The 14,386-nt window shown below is 51.1% G+C and overlaps 5 protein-coding genes across 5 annotated transcripts; 3 read left to right on the forward strand and 2 right to left on the reverse strand.

Annotated features, from left to right (window-relative positions):
- Window positions 1–685: 685 nt before the first annotated feature.
- SCP_0803040 (hypothetical protein) lies at window positions 686–1,557 on the reverse strand (the record flags this gene model as incomplete). Its single annotated transcript, XM_027760894.1, has 4 exons — window positions 686–892; window positions 960–1,151; window positions 1,206–1,387; window positions 1,500–1,557. 4 exons carry the CDS (start codon window positions 1,555–1,557, stop codon window positions 686–688), a joined length of 639 nt encoding a protein of 212 aa, XP_027616695.1.
- A 925-nt stretch (window positions 1,558–2,482) lies between these two features.
- SCP_0803050 (hypothetical protein) lies at window positions 2,483–5,613 on the forward strand (the record flags this gene model as incomplete). The annotated part of the gene is made up of 10 exons (XM_027760895.1): window positions 2,483–2,763; window positions 2,816–2,989; window positions 3,128–3,224; window positions 3,291–3,476; window positions 3,527–3,685; window positions 3,740–3,847; window positions 3,909–3,930; window positions 3,985–4,592; window positions 4,647–4,713; window positions 4,760–5,613. 10 exons carry the CDS (start codon window positions 2,483–2,485, stop codon window positions 5,611–5,613), a joined length of 2,556 nt encoding a protein of 851 aa, XP_027616696.1.
- A 380-nt stretch (window positions 5,614–5,993) lies between these two features.
- SCP_0803060 (hypothetical protein) lies at window positions 5,994–7,665 on the forward strand (the record flags this gene model as incomplete). The annotated part of the gene is made up of 4 exons (XM_027760896.1): window positions 5,994–6,173; window positions 6,227–6,368; window positions 6,424–6,691; window positions 6,744–7,665. 4 exons carry the CDS (start codon window positions 5,994–5,996, stop codon window positions 7,663–7,665), a joined length of 1,512 nt encoding a protein of 503 aa, XP_027616697.1.
- A 216-nt stretch (window positions 7,666–7,881) lies between these two features.
- SCP_0803070 (cysteine proteinase) lies at window positions 7,882–9,589 on the reverse strand (the record flags this gene model as incomplete). The annotated part of the gene is made up of 6 exons (XM_027760897.1): window positions 7,882–8,046; window positions 8,103–8,336; window positions 8,410–8,920; window positions 8,979–9,040; window positions 9,106–9,437; window positions 9,502–9,589. The coding sequence occupies 6 exons, from the start codon at window positions 9,587–9,589 to the stop codon at window positions 7,882–7,884; spliced, it is 1,392 nt and encodes a 463-aa protein (XP_027616698.1).
- A 1,715-nt stretch (window positions 9,590–11,304) lies between these two features.
- SCP_0803080 (6-methylsalicylic acid decarboxylase atA) lies at window positions 11,305–13,098 on the forward strand (the record flags this gene model as incomplete). Its single annotated transcript, XM_027760898.1, has 9 exons — window positions 11,305–11,336; window positions 11,394–11,587; window positions 11,646–11,711; window positions 11,765–12,153; window positions 12,208–12,225; window positions 12,288–12,461; window positions 12,522–12,611; window positions 12,670–12,720; window positions 12,775–13,098. 9 exons carry the CDS (start codon window positions 11,305–11,307, stop codon window positions 13,096–13,098), a joined length of 1,338 nt encoding a protein of 445 aa, XP_027616699.1.
- Between the last annotated feature and the right edge of the window lie 1,288 nt (window positions 13,099–14,386).

Consider the following 14,386-nt stretch of genomic DNA (forward strand, 5'->3'; position numbering starts at 1 on the left):
AGTCACTTCTATCCGGCCGGAACCATGATACCATGACGGCATCTGGAGAGTGTCATCATGGCGGCTTCGAGAAGGAGATTTGTGACATTGACAGAAGAAAAAATTTCACCCACTGTGAGAGCAAGAACTGTGTCTCGCGATGACCCTTTCAAAAGCTGGATGGTATGCATCTTCAAAATGCTACTGCAATACTTACGTTGAGAGGCTTACTGGGAGTTTCGGACATGCCTTTACCTTTGTTCCCGCAAGAAAAGACAGCTACCACTCGCATTTGGCGAGTCCACTGCTCGTGCTGATGATCTGCACCAAAAGCCTAGGCTATCTGTCAGATTTGCCAGTGTGCATCCACCGCTGGGGAAGATCGAAGTCGGTCACAACTGACATGATGTACTGAAGAGTCCGGCTGAGATAAACACCTGGAGTATTCCACCTAGGCCAGAATATTAATGCTGTCTGAGAGCGCGAGTGGTTTACCGGATTTTTCTCTGTGAAACGCGTGGCACGTGGTTGCGCGACGCGCTTGTGGCGTTTGTTCGCGAGTCCCCACAACCACTCGGATTATCTCTTGAATTCGGCGGGATTCGAAGTTGCTGCAACCTTTCGATCATACGGAAAGATTACTTTTTAGAGATCAGGTTAAACAAGCCAGTGACTACCTTCTTGTTTATATGCAGCGAGATCTGGCTCAGTACACTACATGTATGACGACGGAGTAGCAAGTGCTGTAGACGTAGAGACCGTCATTATCCTCCGTCGCATTATAGACCACATTGATCAGTGGGCTAGCTCCTTCTGGCATCGCGACCAGGCTCTGGCACAGTGAGAAATGGCTGATCGCGCCATTTACAGCAAGCATCGCTGTGTCCGCCAGACCAGCCGGAGAGAAGTTCTGCTATGAGAATCGGACATTAGTTTGCACGGCTTTGAGTGCATGCGAAATACGAATGAGCATGACATACAACAATACAATAGATCGGAGCAGGAGGCGGCAGCTCGGAGGCACTGTTAGAAAACTCGAACTCGAGCTCCGCGCCAGAGGCGACACTCAGATCGGTCGAATACCCAATGTTCGCCGCACCGTTTCTGGGAAGCAGGGCGTTTTTGACGAGCGACAATTCTGGGAATGGGGCTTGTCGATATGAACTATATGTCTACGTGCATAACTTAGTCCTTGATCACTCCAATATCATGGAAGAGAATCATACAGAGAGCATTCCATGAGATGGTCCGACAGTCACCTCCGTGACGCCAGTGCGACTGACGACAAGCGGAATACCAGTGTCGTTCGCATTGTCTCCATTCGGGTTGTAGGCGGCGAGAGTGAAAGAGGCCGCGTTCGAGGATACTCCATGCCCAAGGCCGCCGCAAGCATCGGCGGATTGTCGTGCTTTTAACGATATCGCAGAGATCGAGGAAATTGCCAAAATGACGAGGGCGAGAGTGGAAAGCATGATAAGTGAGAAGTACTATGTGCAGTCGGGGTAGCGAACAACGCGAACCTGACCTTCCGCTTGCACTCCGTATATATATCTTGACGGCTGTTAAATCGTGATGCATTGATGTCTCGCGGGATCGACGACCGCGGGCGAAACTGCAATTCGGTAACTGCACTATCATGCGCGAATACGTACCTCCGAACAAGCCCAGGTGTAGTATGGCTGGCAAGCCTGACAGCAGTGTCAACACAACGCCTGGTTAGGGATTGCGCACGACCGCGACCTACGATGCCTCCGGCGGCGCAGACATGCTGATGCGCCAGAGAGCTTTCAAGCCACCTGCACCGTCTGCGGGTTGCTATGCGCAGGATCATAGAGACCGACGCCACTGTTGGGCCATCGAAGTGGGCCTCTTCGACTACTGAGTCACATCTGTGAGCAACGATTCGAGACCATGATACTCACGTTGTCCGTTATTGGCACTAAGAGGACGCCACTCATCTTCTCACACGACTTGTACAGTCGTGGCGCGCACATGTATATAATAGCATCGCTCGTCCTCTGCGGCACAGACAGTGCAGCAAACTCTCCGATCGTCCGCAGCGAGACCACAGCATGACTCATGCTCATTGCAGTAGCAATATTTGCAACAAGACGAACAGCATTAGAGTTGAGTCCCCATTGTCAATGTATTGCAAACCGGACAAAAGCAAACACGAGTCATGGTGCAAGCCGAAGACGCATTGGGAACGCAAGGCTCATGTCATCTGGCTGTGATAAAAGAGGAAAGAAAGATCAGCATTCCCTGAGGATCAGCGATGAAGGTCTACGAACGTATCACCAGCAGTTGAAAACTTGCACGACGGATCGTCCGAAGCTGTGGCGCAGGCCCGGACCGAGCTTCGAAAGTCCGCGCCTCGTTCAGTGCTGCGCCGTTACGTCGTGCCGAGGCTGGCATGGCGGCACTGATAAAGGTAACCGCTGCCCCGTATAGACTCAGTGGCGGAGGCCTTTCAACTTCTCTCACAACCACTACCATCCATCGAATGGTACCTACTCTCTTGCGGTATCGCTCTTCCAGATTCTTCTTGACGCTAGCCTCGGCCTTATTGCAATATGTTCCCTTTCCCTCGAGTTCTAGCTTCGTGTCGTCAGGTGGCGCCCTCGCTCGGAGGAGTGACCTTGACAGGCACAGCCCAGAATTCATCGTATTCGCCTGCCTCATTCCCATTCTCGTCCTTCTTTCGGGTTTGTTTGCCGGTCTAACACTAGGGTACATGAGTCTCGACGAGACTCAATTGCATGTTTTAAGTATAAGCGGTACTCCGTGAGTGGCTCTTTCTGTTTTGACCCATTGGCCTGGGCTCACTTGTTCACAGACAGCAGAAGGAGTACGCTAACAAGATCAAGCCAATTCGAAAAGATGGCCATTTGCTTCTTGTCACGCTGCTTTTAGCGAACATGATCACGAATGAGACACTTCCAGTCATTGCTGACCCTGTGCTCGGAGGTGGCGTACAGAGCGTCGTCGTCAGTACCGTTCTGATTGTGATGTAAGTCTGCCAAACAACTGTCACACGAGGTTGTATCCGTTTTGACGCGCTCGACGCGTCGTACATGGCTCCGGTGATCGACGTCCCACGTGATAATGAACACTATGATTAACAATGAACATTGTTCACGCTGTACAGATTCTCGGAGATTATCCCCCAATCTCTTTGCACACGCTACGGGCTTTACTATGGCGCAAAGATGGCTGGCTTCGTGCGCGTCCTTATTTGGGTTCTGGTATGCTTGCCTTACCTCGACAAATTGTTTTTCGCTGGTGCTGACGGCAGTTTCATCCACTTTCAGGGTATTGTTGCATATCCCGTTGCAAAATTACTTGAATTCGTTCTAGGACCCCATCATGGTATTATCTACCGGCGCGCAGAGCTCAAGGAGCTGATAGCCATGCATTCGAAGGCGGGCGAACTGGGTGGTGACCTGAAGTCAGACACTGTCACCATTATCGGAGGCGCGTTGGATTTGCAGGAGAAGGTACCGAGCATCGTTTCTCGCCTGAATTACTTGTCCTAATCTAGGTGTAGGTGGTGAAGCAAGCAATGACGCCGATCAAGGATGTATTCATGCTCAGTATCGATGCCAAGCTTGACTATGAGATGCTGCGCAAGATATGTTTGACAGGTCACTCCCGTGTACCCGTGTACGAGGAGGTGGAGATGCCTGCTCCGCATATTGTTGGAAATGTGCGTCATAGCCCCTTGTTTGCGTCTCTGTCAATTAACTCCGGTGGCATGTAGGAATTCAGTGACGTATTCGTAGATGAGGCTGTTCTAAGCAATATCACCCCCGGGTCTTCAGAGATGATCAGGGTGAAGAAGATCATTGGTATCTTACTGGTCAAACAGGTATTACACTCCCTATCTGCATGTGGGCTGGAGAGATGCTAACATCAGATGATACTTTTAGTGTGTTCTATTAGATCCCAAAGGTATGGGTCACAGTTATCTATACCACACGGCTCTCGCTCATTTTGTCTTGTCAGACGCCACTCCGCTCCGTAAGATACCCTTGAACAAAGTGCCGTTTGTACCCAATAACGAGCCGCTGCTCGGGATCCTTGACAAGTTTCAGGAAGGGCGTTCCCATATGGCAATTGTAAGCCGTTTCAGCGTGGAACGCGCCGCGAGTGTCAAGCAGGCAGTGAAGCGTGGGCTCACACAACGCCTGCTGGATCGCGTGGGCATGGGTGACAGCGACTCGTCCTCAAGCTCGGACGACGATTCCGACGATGGATCTACCGTTGCGACCGGACGTCCTCGACGCAAGCGGGACAGACTCAGGAACATGAAGAAGAAGAAATCGTCTGCAGAAGATAGCAGTGGCAATGACGAGACCCTGAAGGAAGACAGTACCAAGGCAAACAGCGATAACGATACCCATACTGCGAGTAGTCCCACCCGTATACGGGTGCGAGGAAGAAAAAAGAGGAAAGCCCAACGAACGCCTGATCTTGAGATGGGCATAGTTGAGGGTGACAGTGGCTCTAATAATAGAAAGCCCAGTGTGACACTCCCGAAGGTGGTCGGGTTCTGGGGTCGCGAGCAGAGCATGCCTGCAGACGCTGTTTTGGCAAAGGACAGCGCTAAGGAGGTTGGTCCTTCCTTCCTTGAAGCTCGGTTGACCACTGATGATAACCTTGTATAGTTCTTGCAAAGTGTCGACCCTGCTGTTATGCCCCTCGGTATTATCACTTTGGAAGACGTTTTAGAAGGTACGTTCAAGCGTGTTCCATATGATACCTCTCTGATTTGTTGCAGAACTTATTGGCGAGGAGATCTACGATGAGTTCGATCCTCAAGGGCACCCTGATCTCTCGTCCTACGCCCAGACTGAAGCCAAAGTTGCGCGTTCTTTGCAGCGCAGACGCTCCGATTCTCAGCTCCCCACGATGCCCGGAGAACCTGTGGCTGCCCTTGGTTCTGATCTAAAGAACGAGATGGACGGTTCGAAATCCCTTATTTCGCTGACCGCCATGAAGCCGATGGGTACTTTAAGAGCGCTCAATCTCAAAGGGTTAAGTTTCACGCGGTCAAGAAGTGCCCCGCCTTCGCCTAGAGAGCAAACGCACCAGAAAGGCGAAGGGCGCTATACACCTGCAACCGTACTTGAGGACACTGTGTCGGTTGTGGAAGGCTCTCCAGATATCGACCTCTCTGACGACGGCACGATCTTCTCCTCTCCGTATGTTGGCGCAGAGGTTGCTGTAGCTTCTCATGAAAGGCAGGACCTGCCGTCCATTACGGTAACGTCTCCTTCGGGCTCAGGTCTCCCTAGCAGTTCTCCACGCTCGAAGACCGTGCAGAACTTCATCTCCCCTGGTGCGGTCGTGCCACAGTCCGTCAACGTTACGGCACCTCGCAGTTCGTCGCCGTCGCTTGAGCAGGCTATCCTTATCGAGCGGATGCGCCGTGCCGCGGCGGGCGTATCTCAAGCTGGACCGAAAGGAGCTCGTTTCAAGAGCAGTCCACTGAGTGGGGAGAGAAGCGGGGTCATTCCCGCTGAGACGGTGAGGCGCAACCTGAGTACCGCAAGTGAGGAAGTTGGGTCTGAGGATGGTCGGACTTATGAGGATAGTGATGGGAGCGCGTCGTGTAACGGCCGAGAAGGATAAAAAGGGACAGGACAAGGAATGAGTGGAGGGAGTGCAATTTTATGTTGGCGAATGTCACTAACCGAGGTTTCATACCTGCTGAACTTGTGTAATCCACAGTGCAGCGATAGACTGTAACACCTGGATAGATCTCCCTTCTGAGATGTGTGTATACGTACATGTACGTTGTGGCTCGTGGTGTCTACAAAGTTATGTCGAATTGCTTTCACCCAATTATCTGCATGGTGTCGAAAACATCTTTTGTTGCCGCTGGCGACCTTACTCAAGTACTCACCTTCCAAATGACGCTTAACGAGCGCTCAGTTGACGAGCGCCTCAGACATCATGCCATTACTTGAAAATTACGCTTGAACTAGCCTACATTTTCCACGAGGGCCACCATGTCTCCTGTACGACTCCCTTCAACTGTTTTAGACATTTGCAGGTCACTTAGGCATCGCCGTGCTCTCTCATCGCGACATCCGGCGCGTGGCGATCATCAAGTCGCACAGGACCATGAACTCAAACTGCCGAAAATCGGCTCACTGGTCATCGTGTTATCGGCCAGCGCGCTCCTTCAGGTGGACCAGTAATTCAATCTACAGTCTATTATGAAAGTGACGAGGCAAAACAGGTTTCTTTCTTCATCATCGTTTCTTCGTCCAATGAATATGCTCAGCATCTGGGCGGAACTTCGACATTCTCTGGTCTTGTCATAGGCATTCCAACGGTTTTCTCTGGATTAGCGCTCCTACCTCTTATGAAGGTTGACCAAGGTTTGCTCCTTCCGTGTTCGGAGTGGATAAATTGTTTAATGGACTGCTATACCAGGTCGATACAAACGTCCACTCCATTTCGCATGCGGATCTGCCATGATTGGGAGCATCCTGTATAGCCTGGCATATAAGGCGAACTTCCTGTATTTGATTCTTATCGGACGGATTGTCTCCGGCTTCGGGTTCACCTTCTGGATGTACTCGAAACGTTACTGTTCGGATCCCCGTATAGTCGGCATCCGTAGAAGAACCACTTTGGCAGGTTGGCTAGTCCTTGGCCAGGGCGCAGGCTTCAGTATCGGACCGTTCATCGGTGGTCTGTTGTATGTTATTCTTAACTTAGTCGCATGTCGTCGACTGACCGATTAAGGACAGGTACCGAGTTGGTTTTTCTAACTCAGTGTTCAATGGCTACACTAGTCCGACTTGGATCATGGCCATTATATGGGCTGTATTTTGGGCCGTAGCTGCAGTTGTGTACGAGGACGTCCCGATCACACCATCAGCACCTTCAGCTATCGAACTTGCACCGGTTTTGACGAATTTGCAACCCGGTGTTGGAGTTTCCGGCTCAGCAGACCTTCAACAAGACACAGGGCCTTCGGTGAAGCAAGAAGAAGAGATTACGGTTGTATTTGCTCCCACGACCGAGCTAGAGACGATCCCCCTTCAGACAGAGGAACCGCGTGTCCGCATGAGCTTGCCGCAGTGGGGTGTGACCGCTACCATGTGCTGGTTCGCGATGACATGCTTCTTCATCCTGGGTGCTTGGGAGGCCAACATCCCCGTCTTCACCGCGATGCATTCGGCTCTATCTCCCTTCCAGTTCTCCCCTTATGCCGCTGGAAACCTGATCGCCCTGGGCGGTATCTGCACTATTCCCTTCCTGTTGCTAAATGTCTTCTTCGCGCGCCGCGTGCAGGACCGTCACACGCTGGCGATAGGCACCTCACTGGGGCTTGTCGGGCTCATCATCACCATCGCGATTTTCTCCACGCGGAAAGTGAACTACGGCAGTCTCTTCGTGTGCTGGTTCCTCATAGCTCTCGGGTTCAACCTCGCCAGTACGGTCACACTCAGCCTGCTATCGAAGCAGCTGCCCGGGGATTGGAACGCCAAGATCAGCCTAGCGATCCAGTACAGTAACTATACCGGTCGCGTCACCGGTGCTGTCTGGGGCGGCTCAGGGGTGACGGTAGGAATGCTCAACTATGTTGGATTGCAGATCGCGGTGGTCGGGATCGGAGCAGTGATGTTTTTAACGTTGTGGAAGAATCTCAAGGCCAAAACTGGCTGAATGCCTCGCGCATTTGCACCCATAGATCACGCCAATGCGATTGGATAGTCAATTCTTCAGGCATCCTCGATTTTCTCAGTGTTTCAAGTCTTCAAATGACGTTACTCGAATTATTCGGATGTGATCATCTGTCTCCGAGAGGGTTGTCAGTAAAAGAATCGTTAGATACAGCTATCGTACAGAAGTCAAACTTATCGAATTAGAACACAATCACTGCTATCTCTTCATCCTCGCCTTCCTCCTTGTTCTTGGTCGCTCATTTGTATCCTCATCCCCAGCTTTCTGACTGAGGGCTTTCTCTAGTAGTGCTTCGTTGTGCAGACAAGTAACGAATTCCCGGATGAAGGGCTCGTAGTCAAACGTCCGACCGATGTGTTCGGTCTTAATGCGATAATTGTCAGAGGCCCCTTTAGGGAGACAAACGGGACACTACTTACGTGCATGTTTCGAGACTTCTCAATCTCGTCCTCGACCGCTATCTTGGCAGACATGGCGTTGCGCACACACTCGTCCCAGACACCCGGCAGTTTGCGGGATGGCATTTCCAATATGGCGAGCTCTTTCTCCATCTTGTGTGAACCAAAGCCACGGCTGAACACTGTACCGTCGGATGATGGCCGGACTGACGTGGAAAAGGCCTCTTTGCTACTTGCAAGGAGTACTGGGTCGACCTAATGATGCCATCAGGATACTTGATATGCGGCCGCAGCACCTCAAAGGGCCACTGGTTCATAGAGGACTGACCTTGTCTGCCCAGCCATCCGGAAATGTCTCGTTTAATCGTCGCTCCAACGCAGTGCGTTCCCGCTTGAGCATCTCCAGTCCATCGCTTGCCTTCTGGTACCGATCTTCCACGATGGCTAGCAAGTTGAACCGGATATGCTCGCCTTCACCCGCACTGCGGAGGTACTTCTCCATCTTCATCCGCAGCGCGGGGCGCACGATGTCCATCCAACTTCTCCGAGCAGATCTGGCACTGCCGTCGACCTCGCCGACTTCGAGGGGCCCAGACTTACGGAGTCCGTCCAGCTCCCACACCTTGTCGTCTACGTGCGCGTAGCCGATAAAGTGGTAGGATTCTTGTTTGGTATCGGTACCATCCGCCGTGCTCTGCTTAGATTTCGAGGTGCTACCACTGGCCTTGCGTTTCTTAGCAGGTGGCAGTTTCAATATGTCTTGCGGCTTCTGTTTAGAATTTTGAGTTTCGATGGTGGCGGCAGCCACGGCATGGAGAGAGGCGCGAATATCTGCGGGGCTGTGCGGAAAAGGCCAGATTAGCGAGTACTATCTACCAATATTCAAAAGGCACGTACCGTGCCAGCGAGTTCTGAGCATTCCGTATGAATGGAGAGTTTGCGATTGCCAGTCCCCTCATCTACGTGTTTTTCCGGGCATCATAAGCTGTGGCATGGGCAACTAGGAAACAGCGTTGAAACACACCACAGGCGACATCTTCTCTGTAAAGGCGTGGAAGTCTCGTAACTGTTCGCCTATGTCGATATCGGGGCAGTTCAGGAGAACGTTGAGAATCGCTTGCGATGCGCATGCATCTTCGCTCAGCTGGTTGGCAAACCATACCCGCTGCGCGTCCCTGTCTTCGAGCTCATTGTCAGAGCCTGCATCCTCTTGGCTATCATTGTCGTCTGTGCACAAGTAGCAGAAGATGAGTCCATTGGGTTCTAGATGGTCCGTATCCCAAGGTTCGATGCCATAAATCTCGATGACTTCCAAGCCTTGCACTCCAAGTTTCCGGATGAGTGACGTGAAGACACCTTGTTCGGTTACCGCAAGAGGATAGTTAGCACTCAGATGATTCTCGTTGCCAGTGGGACACACCTGGGTCCGATTCAATGACGGAGAAGGGGCTCCCGGTCTGATCGTGCGACACGCTCAGACTGCTAGTACCAGGCATCATGATCTCCATAATGCGTGCCTCCCGTTCCGCGCAAGAGTTCGAAGCTGTTTGACACAAACAACTATTAAGTACGTATACTAGTGCTCAGGATTTCAATGAGAGGATGAGCCTGGACTTAAATGCAAGGCGGAGAGGTGGATTGTGACTAAGTAGTACTGGCGTGACCGATCGTGCCAGGAATCACGCGACGTCACATTACGCGTGCATGCAAAACCCAACTTTCTCCTTGATCAAGGTTGCCAAGGAGAAATAACACTGGATGCAATTTCCAATAAGTTGAGGAGACTATGCAAAAGTTATTTGAAAGATAGAGTGAATCAATTTAGTGGAACTTGCACTGCTTAGGAGAGACTTATCTGAAAGTTATCCTAGAAATGGAAAACTTATTATTATTTCTACTTTGGGATAGGTTTCAAATAACTTTCAGATAAGTCTCTTGTAAGCCATGCCACTTACACTAAACTTATTCACTCTACTATCAGTGACCCGGAAATGCCATATGGCCCAGAAGTGCCATACCTTTCTCTACAGTTTGATTCTCAGCACCGACTGCCTCAAAATTATTTAGGCATGCTCTCATACATCGCACTTCAACACTGTGAAAGTTTAGGAATTAAATGTGGCCCACTTGGGTCCCACGGAAGATCGGGATTGCCGGAATGTATTTGGCTGGTGCCACACCTCGGCATGTGTCCAAAATGTTCAACTCTAGTGGGAAAAATCCGAAAAAATAGCTTCTAGTATTCTATAATGGCACATCCAGGTCATCGATAGTATCTTTCAAATAACATTCATGTACTCCTGCCAACTTATTGGAAATTGCATCCAGTGTAAGAGGCACGATTGCCTTAAATTTCCTTGATGAAGGCTGATCAAGATGCGAAAGTGAGGTAAGAAAATGGTGACAAATCCTGATGAACCAGCGGCCGGCAACGCGGCCGGAATCCCGGCATTGCTTCGGCATCCTCGTCGAGTGAATTGGCGTGCCGCGGCTACGGCTAAAAGGGCTGCTCAATTCTTCTGGTTCATTTCGAGCGGGTTCATTTGGCCTGAGCCTGAGACCATGCCGAGGGATGCCATGAGATCTGCCGATCTGGAGTGCTCCGGGTTGCTGGTCGCCTCTCAGAATTTAGGCCTTTTCTTACGGCTCTATTACATCTAAAGAAACGCGATTTCGAAGACTACTTCCTCATAATCTTCTCAGAATAAAGTTGAGACTTTCAAGCAAAATATTCTACTGTCTCTACCGCCCTCCACCGGCAAGCCGGAGCACTCCAGATCAGTAGATCTCGTGGCAGCCCTCGGCATGGTCTCGGATCTCTCGGCCTGCCTCGAGGCCAAATGAAATGAACCAGAAGAATTGAGCAGCCCTAAAGGTGCGCGTTTGAAAGCAAACCTGTATCAGTCCGTCCCTCTCACCTCGCATAGGACTGATTTTGTAGTCTGGCTTTGGGAGACTAACCTGGACCGACTAATGGGCTTAAGAATAGTGATTCGTGTCTTCGTACATGTACTTCGACCGGCTTGGAATTGGCTTGGAATCGTTGGCAAGCACTTCATGCACAGTTTGGGCAGTGAATATGCGATGTTCTGGACGTGCGACAGCGGCCGGAAGAAGCACGTCTAGCCGAAGGGCCACGTCGACCCAAGAGGCGCCGCTAGACAATAAATAGGTGTATCCGATGAGATTTTGAAGACGTCTTACTTCTCTCCTCTAGCCCAACATGAGCGACAACAAACTCCGTGTTGCTATAATGTGAGTCAGCAGAGCGCTAATGTCGGGACCCATATGCTAATCGAGATACGCGATCAGTGGCGCAGGCATCGGAGGGCTCGTCTTCGCGCTTTCGTTGCATAAGTCAAATGAAGACATAATTGTGGATATCTACGAGTCAAATACTAAGCTAACCGAACATGGTGCTGGCATAGGCATGTGGCCACGGCCTTGGACGATCTTGGACGATCTCGGGCTGGCAGAGGACCTGCAAGCTATATCCGTTTCTCAAGGCCGGTATCTCATCTGACTATTCCTGAATCAGCGTTGCTGACTGAAAATTGGATGAAGCCGACTTTACATTCAGGAAGTGCGATCAGGCTGAGGGCATCGACTTTCCGAGTCCAATCGGCAAGTGTATGTACTGTATCCACCATCCCATTTGCGCCGCTGAATTGGTACGACCGCAGATGGTCCGGTGCAGACCTTTCATAGGGCAGAATTCCAAACCGTACTGAGCAAGCATCTGCCGCTGTCTTACAACGTCCACTTCTCCAAGAGGCTGGTCTCCTACACAGGGTCTGACTCAGGCGACATTGTCCTCTCATTTCAGGACGGGTCCCTGGCGATTTGCGATGTCGTGGTGGGTTGTGACGGCGTTCGCTCAGCTGTTCGTGGCACCCTCTACCGCTCCTTAGCCGAGAAGGCTGAGCACAACGGAGATCACGTGAAGGCGGTAGAAGCGTTGTCTCACGTAGATGCGACGTACAGCGGAACTTCAGCTTATCGTAGCCTGATTCCGACCAACCTCCTGGTACACAAGCATCCGGGACACGGAGCAGTCACGGGACCTCTCTGGGTCAGTTCATTTAATCAGTAGTCTGTGACGTACCCAACTGACATTATGATCAAGTCTTTCGGAAAGGACAAGGTGGGGTCACTGGCAACCTGTCACCGCCGTATGTCCAGCAATGATAGCGGTTTGGTTTACAGCATGTCGTGGTCTTCCCCATCTCGCAAGGCACGATGATCAACGTCGTAGTATTCATCTCTGAAAGAGAATTGGAAGGCACTGTTTACAACGATCCTTGGGTCGTTCCGACAGCAACGGAGGAAATCATCCGAAAGTTCGCCTTCTGGAACTCCGAAGTACGGAGTCTACTTGAAGTGAGATTCCTTTGAACACAGTACGCACACGCAGTATGAAATTGACGATCGCGAAATTAGTGCTCGAAGAATGCATCGCTCTGGGCTATAAATACCGTCGTAGGTTTACCCACATTCGTTGGGGAGCGTGTCGCTCTGCTCGGAGATGCTGTGAGCGGTCATCTTACTCTTGCCACTTAGTGCTTCATTCGTTTATTCGCTCAACCAGGCCCATGCAATGACGCCTCATCAAGGATCTGGAGCTGGACAAGCGTTCGAAGTAAGTCTGCTCTCGGAGAATGTGGGCTTTGACGCAAGGCTGAGGAAATCGTAGGACGGATATATCCTTGCCTCACTCCTCGGACACCCCTCAGTCACGCGTGCAACGGTCCACCGCGCTCTTCAAGCTTATGATGCCATACGTCGTCCATTTGCGCAAGAGGTGCAGCGGCGCTCTCGAAGCACCGGAATGCTGTGCGATTTGAGCGGGCCAGAATTCGAAGGCCTGACCGAAGAACAGAGCACATCTGGAACCGCGGTATCTTCCGAGGAGCTTATCGATATTTCGAAGGCGGTGGACCGCATGATGGATTGGATGAATGAGGGTTCAGTGATGGAAGACCGTAACCGAGCTCTGCAGCTGTTGGTGTGTACATAGTATGACGCGCTCGAACATGTGAGCCGCAGCGCCGGCTTAATGCCCTCTGCTTCTTCGCGTGGCGTTTTCAGGCTGTGATTCAAATTTATTCGACCGCGTTCATTTAGTGCAGCCGCGAGAATTGCTGACGGACTATTGTAAATGGCTTTGGCGCACCGCAAAGATGTCGGAGATAGTGCGACTCGTCCAGCAAATTCAAGGTGTGACATTCACCACTCGCGAACGATCCGTCTTCACAGGTCATTGATTCATCAAGTCTGACTGAGTCCCATGTACCACCACGTGTCATGGGTTGGATGCGAATCAGCTCAGCCATATATCGCCAAGCCCTAGATATGTCGGGACTGGCACTGTCTGCTTACACCTGTCCCAACCTCTGCACCTGCAGCACACAAGTTGTGACGTTGTACGTTGTGGATGGTATCACTGTCTGTTCTTCGAGCTGCACCAAGGGAATGGACGTACGTGTCTAACGCTTACCGTCCTCCTGATCGGAGGCATAGCTTGAAATGATTGGTATGGTTCTCATTCATTCTGTCAGAGCAAGCGAGATGGCGAGCAAGCAGCGATATCGCGTCTAACACGGCAGTCGTGGGCATGAAAATGCGTATCGCACATAAATTACTCCGCTACCCACAAACTTCTCCGCGACCCCACAAACTTCTCCGCGACCCACAGACTCCTCCGTTACCCAGGTCCCACATGCTTCTCCGCTACTACACATATGAACCCGTATAAACAACGATCTGATCAGATGCGAGCTCCAGATTAGCCGCTGGTAATTTCGGCATCCCGATGCCCCCAATACCCGTGGGAATTGGAGAGGTTCTAAACGCTAGAGCGGTGCACCCGTCTCGGAATTTGTCAAACCGCAGCGACGCGGCAGCTACGTCACTAATAATGATTGTTGTTGATGGAGACGACGAAATTGGAGATTCAATAAGCCAGCCGTAACCACGAGCCCCGGGGAGGGTGCTGAGCGTGAAAATGAGTTTGCAGAGACGATTCATGTTTGGTTCGGACTTCCGAATGCTTAGAAACGCAGTATATTGTTCCGACAACCTGGTAAGCTCTATCAGCCGACATGCCGCCTCGGTTAGAGGATAGAAACGACTCTAGTAAATGCCCACCGAAAGGCATCGAATCATTCATACTTGTAAAACTGGTGTAAACCTTGAGATATATTCATACAGTACAGCACTAAGGATTATTCCTTCCGCGAATTCAGATCTCAGCGCGTGATCTAAATCTCGACGCGTTTGTGACCGATCGTGTCTGTAACATGTCA

The sequence above is a fragment of the Sparassis crispa genome (genome assembly GCF_003851025.1).
Source record: "Sparassis crispa DNA, contig_000007F, whole genome shotgun sequence".
Taxonomy (NCBI): domain Eukaryota; kingdom Fungi; phylum Basidiomycota; class Agaricomycetes; order Polyporales; family Sparassidaceae; genus Sparassis; species Sparassis crispa.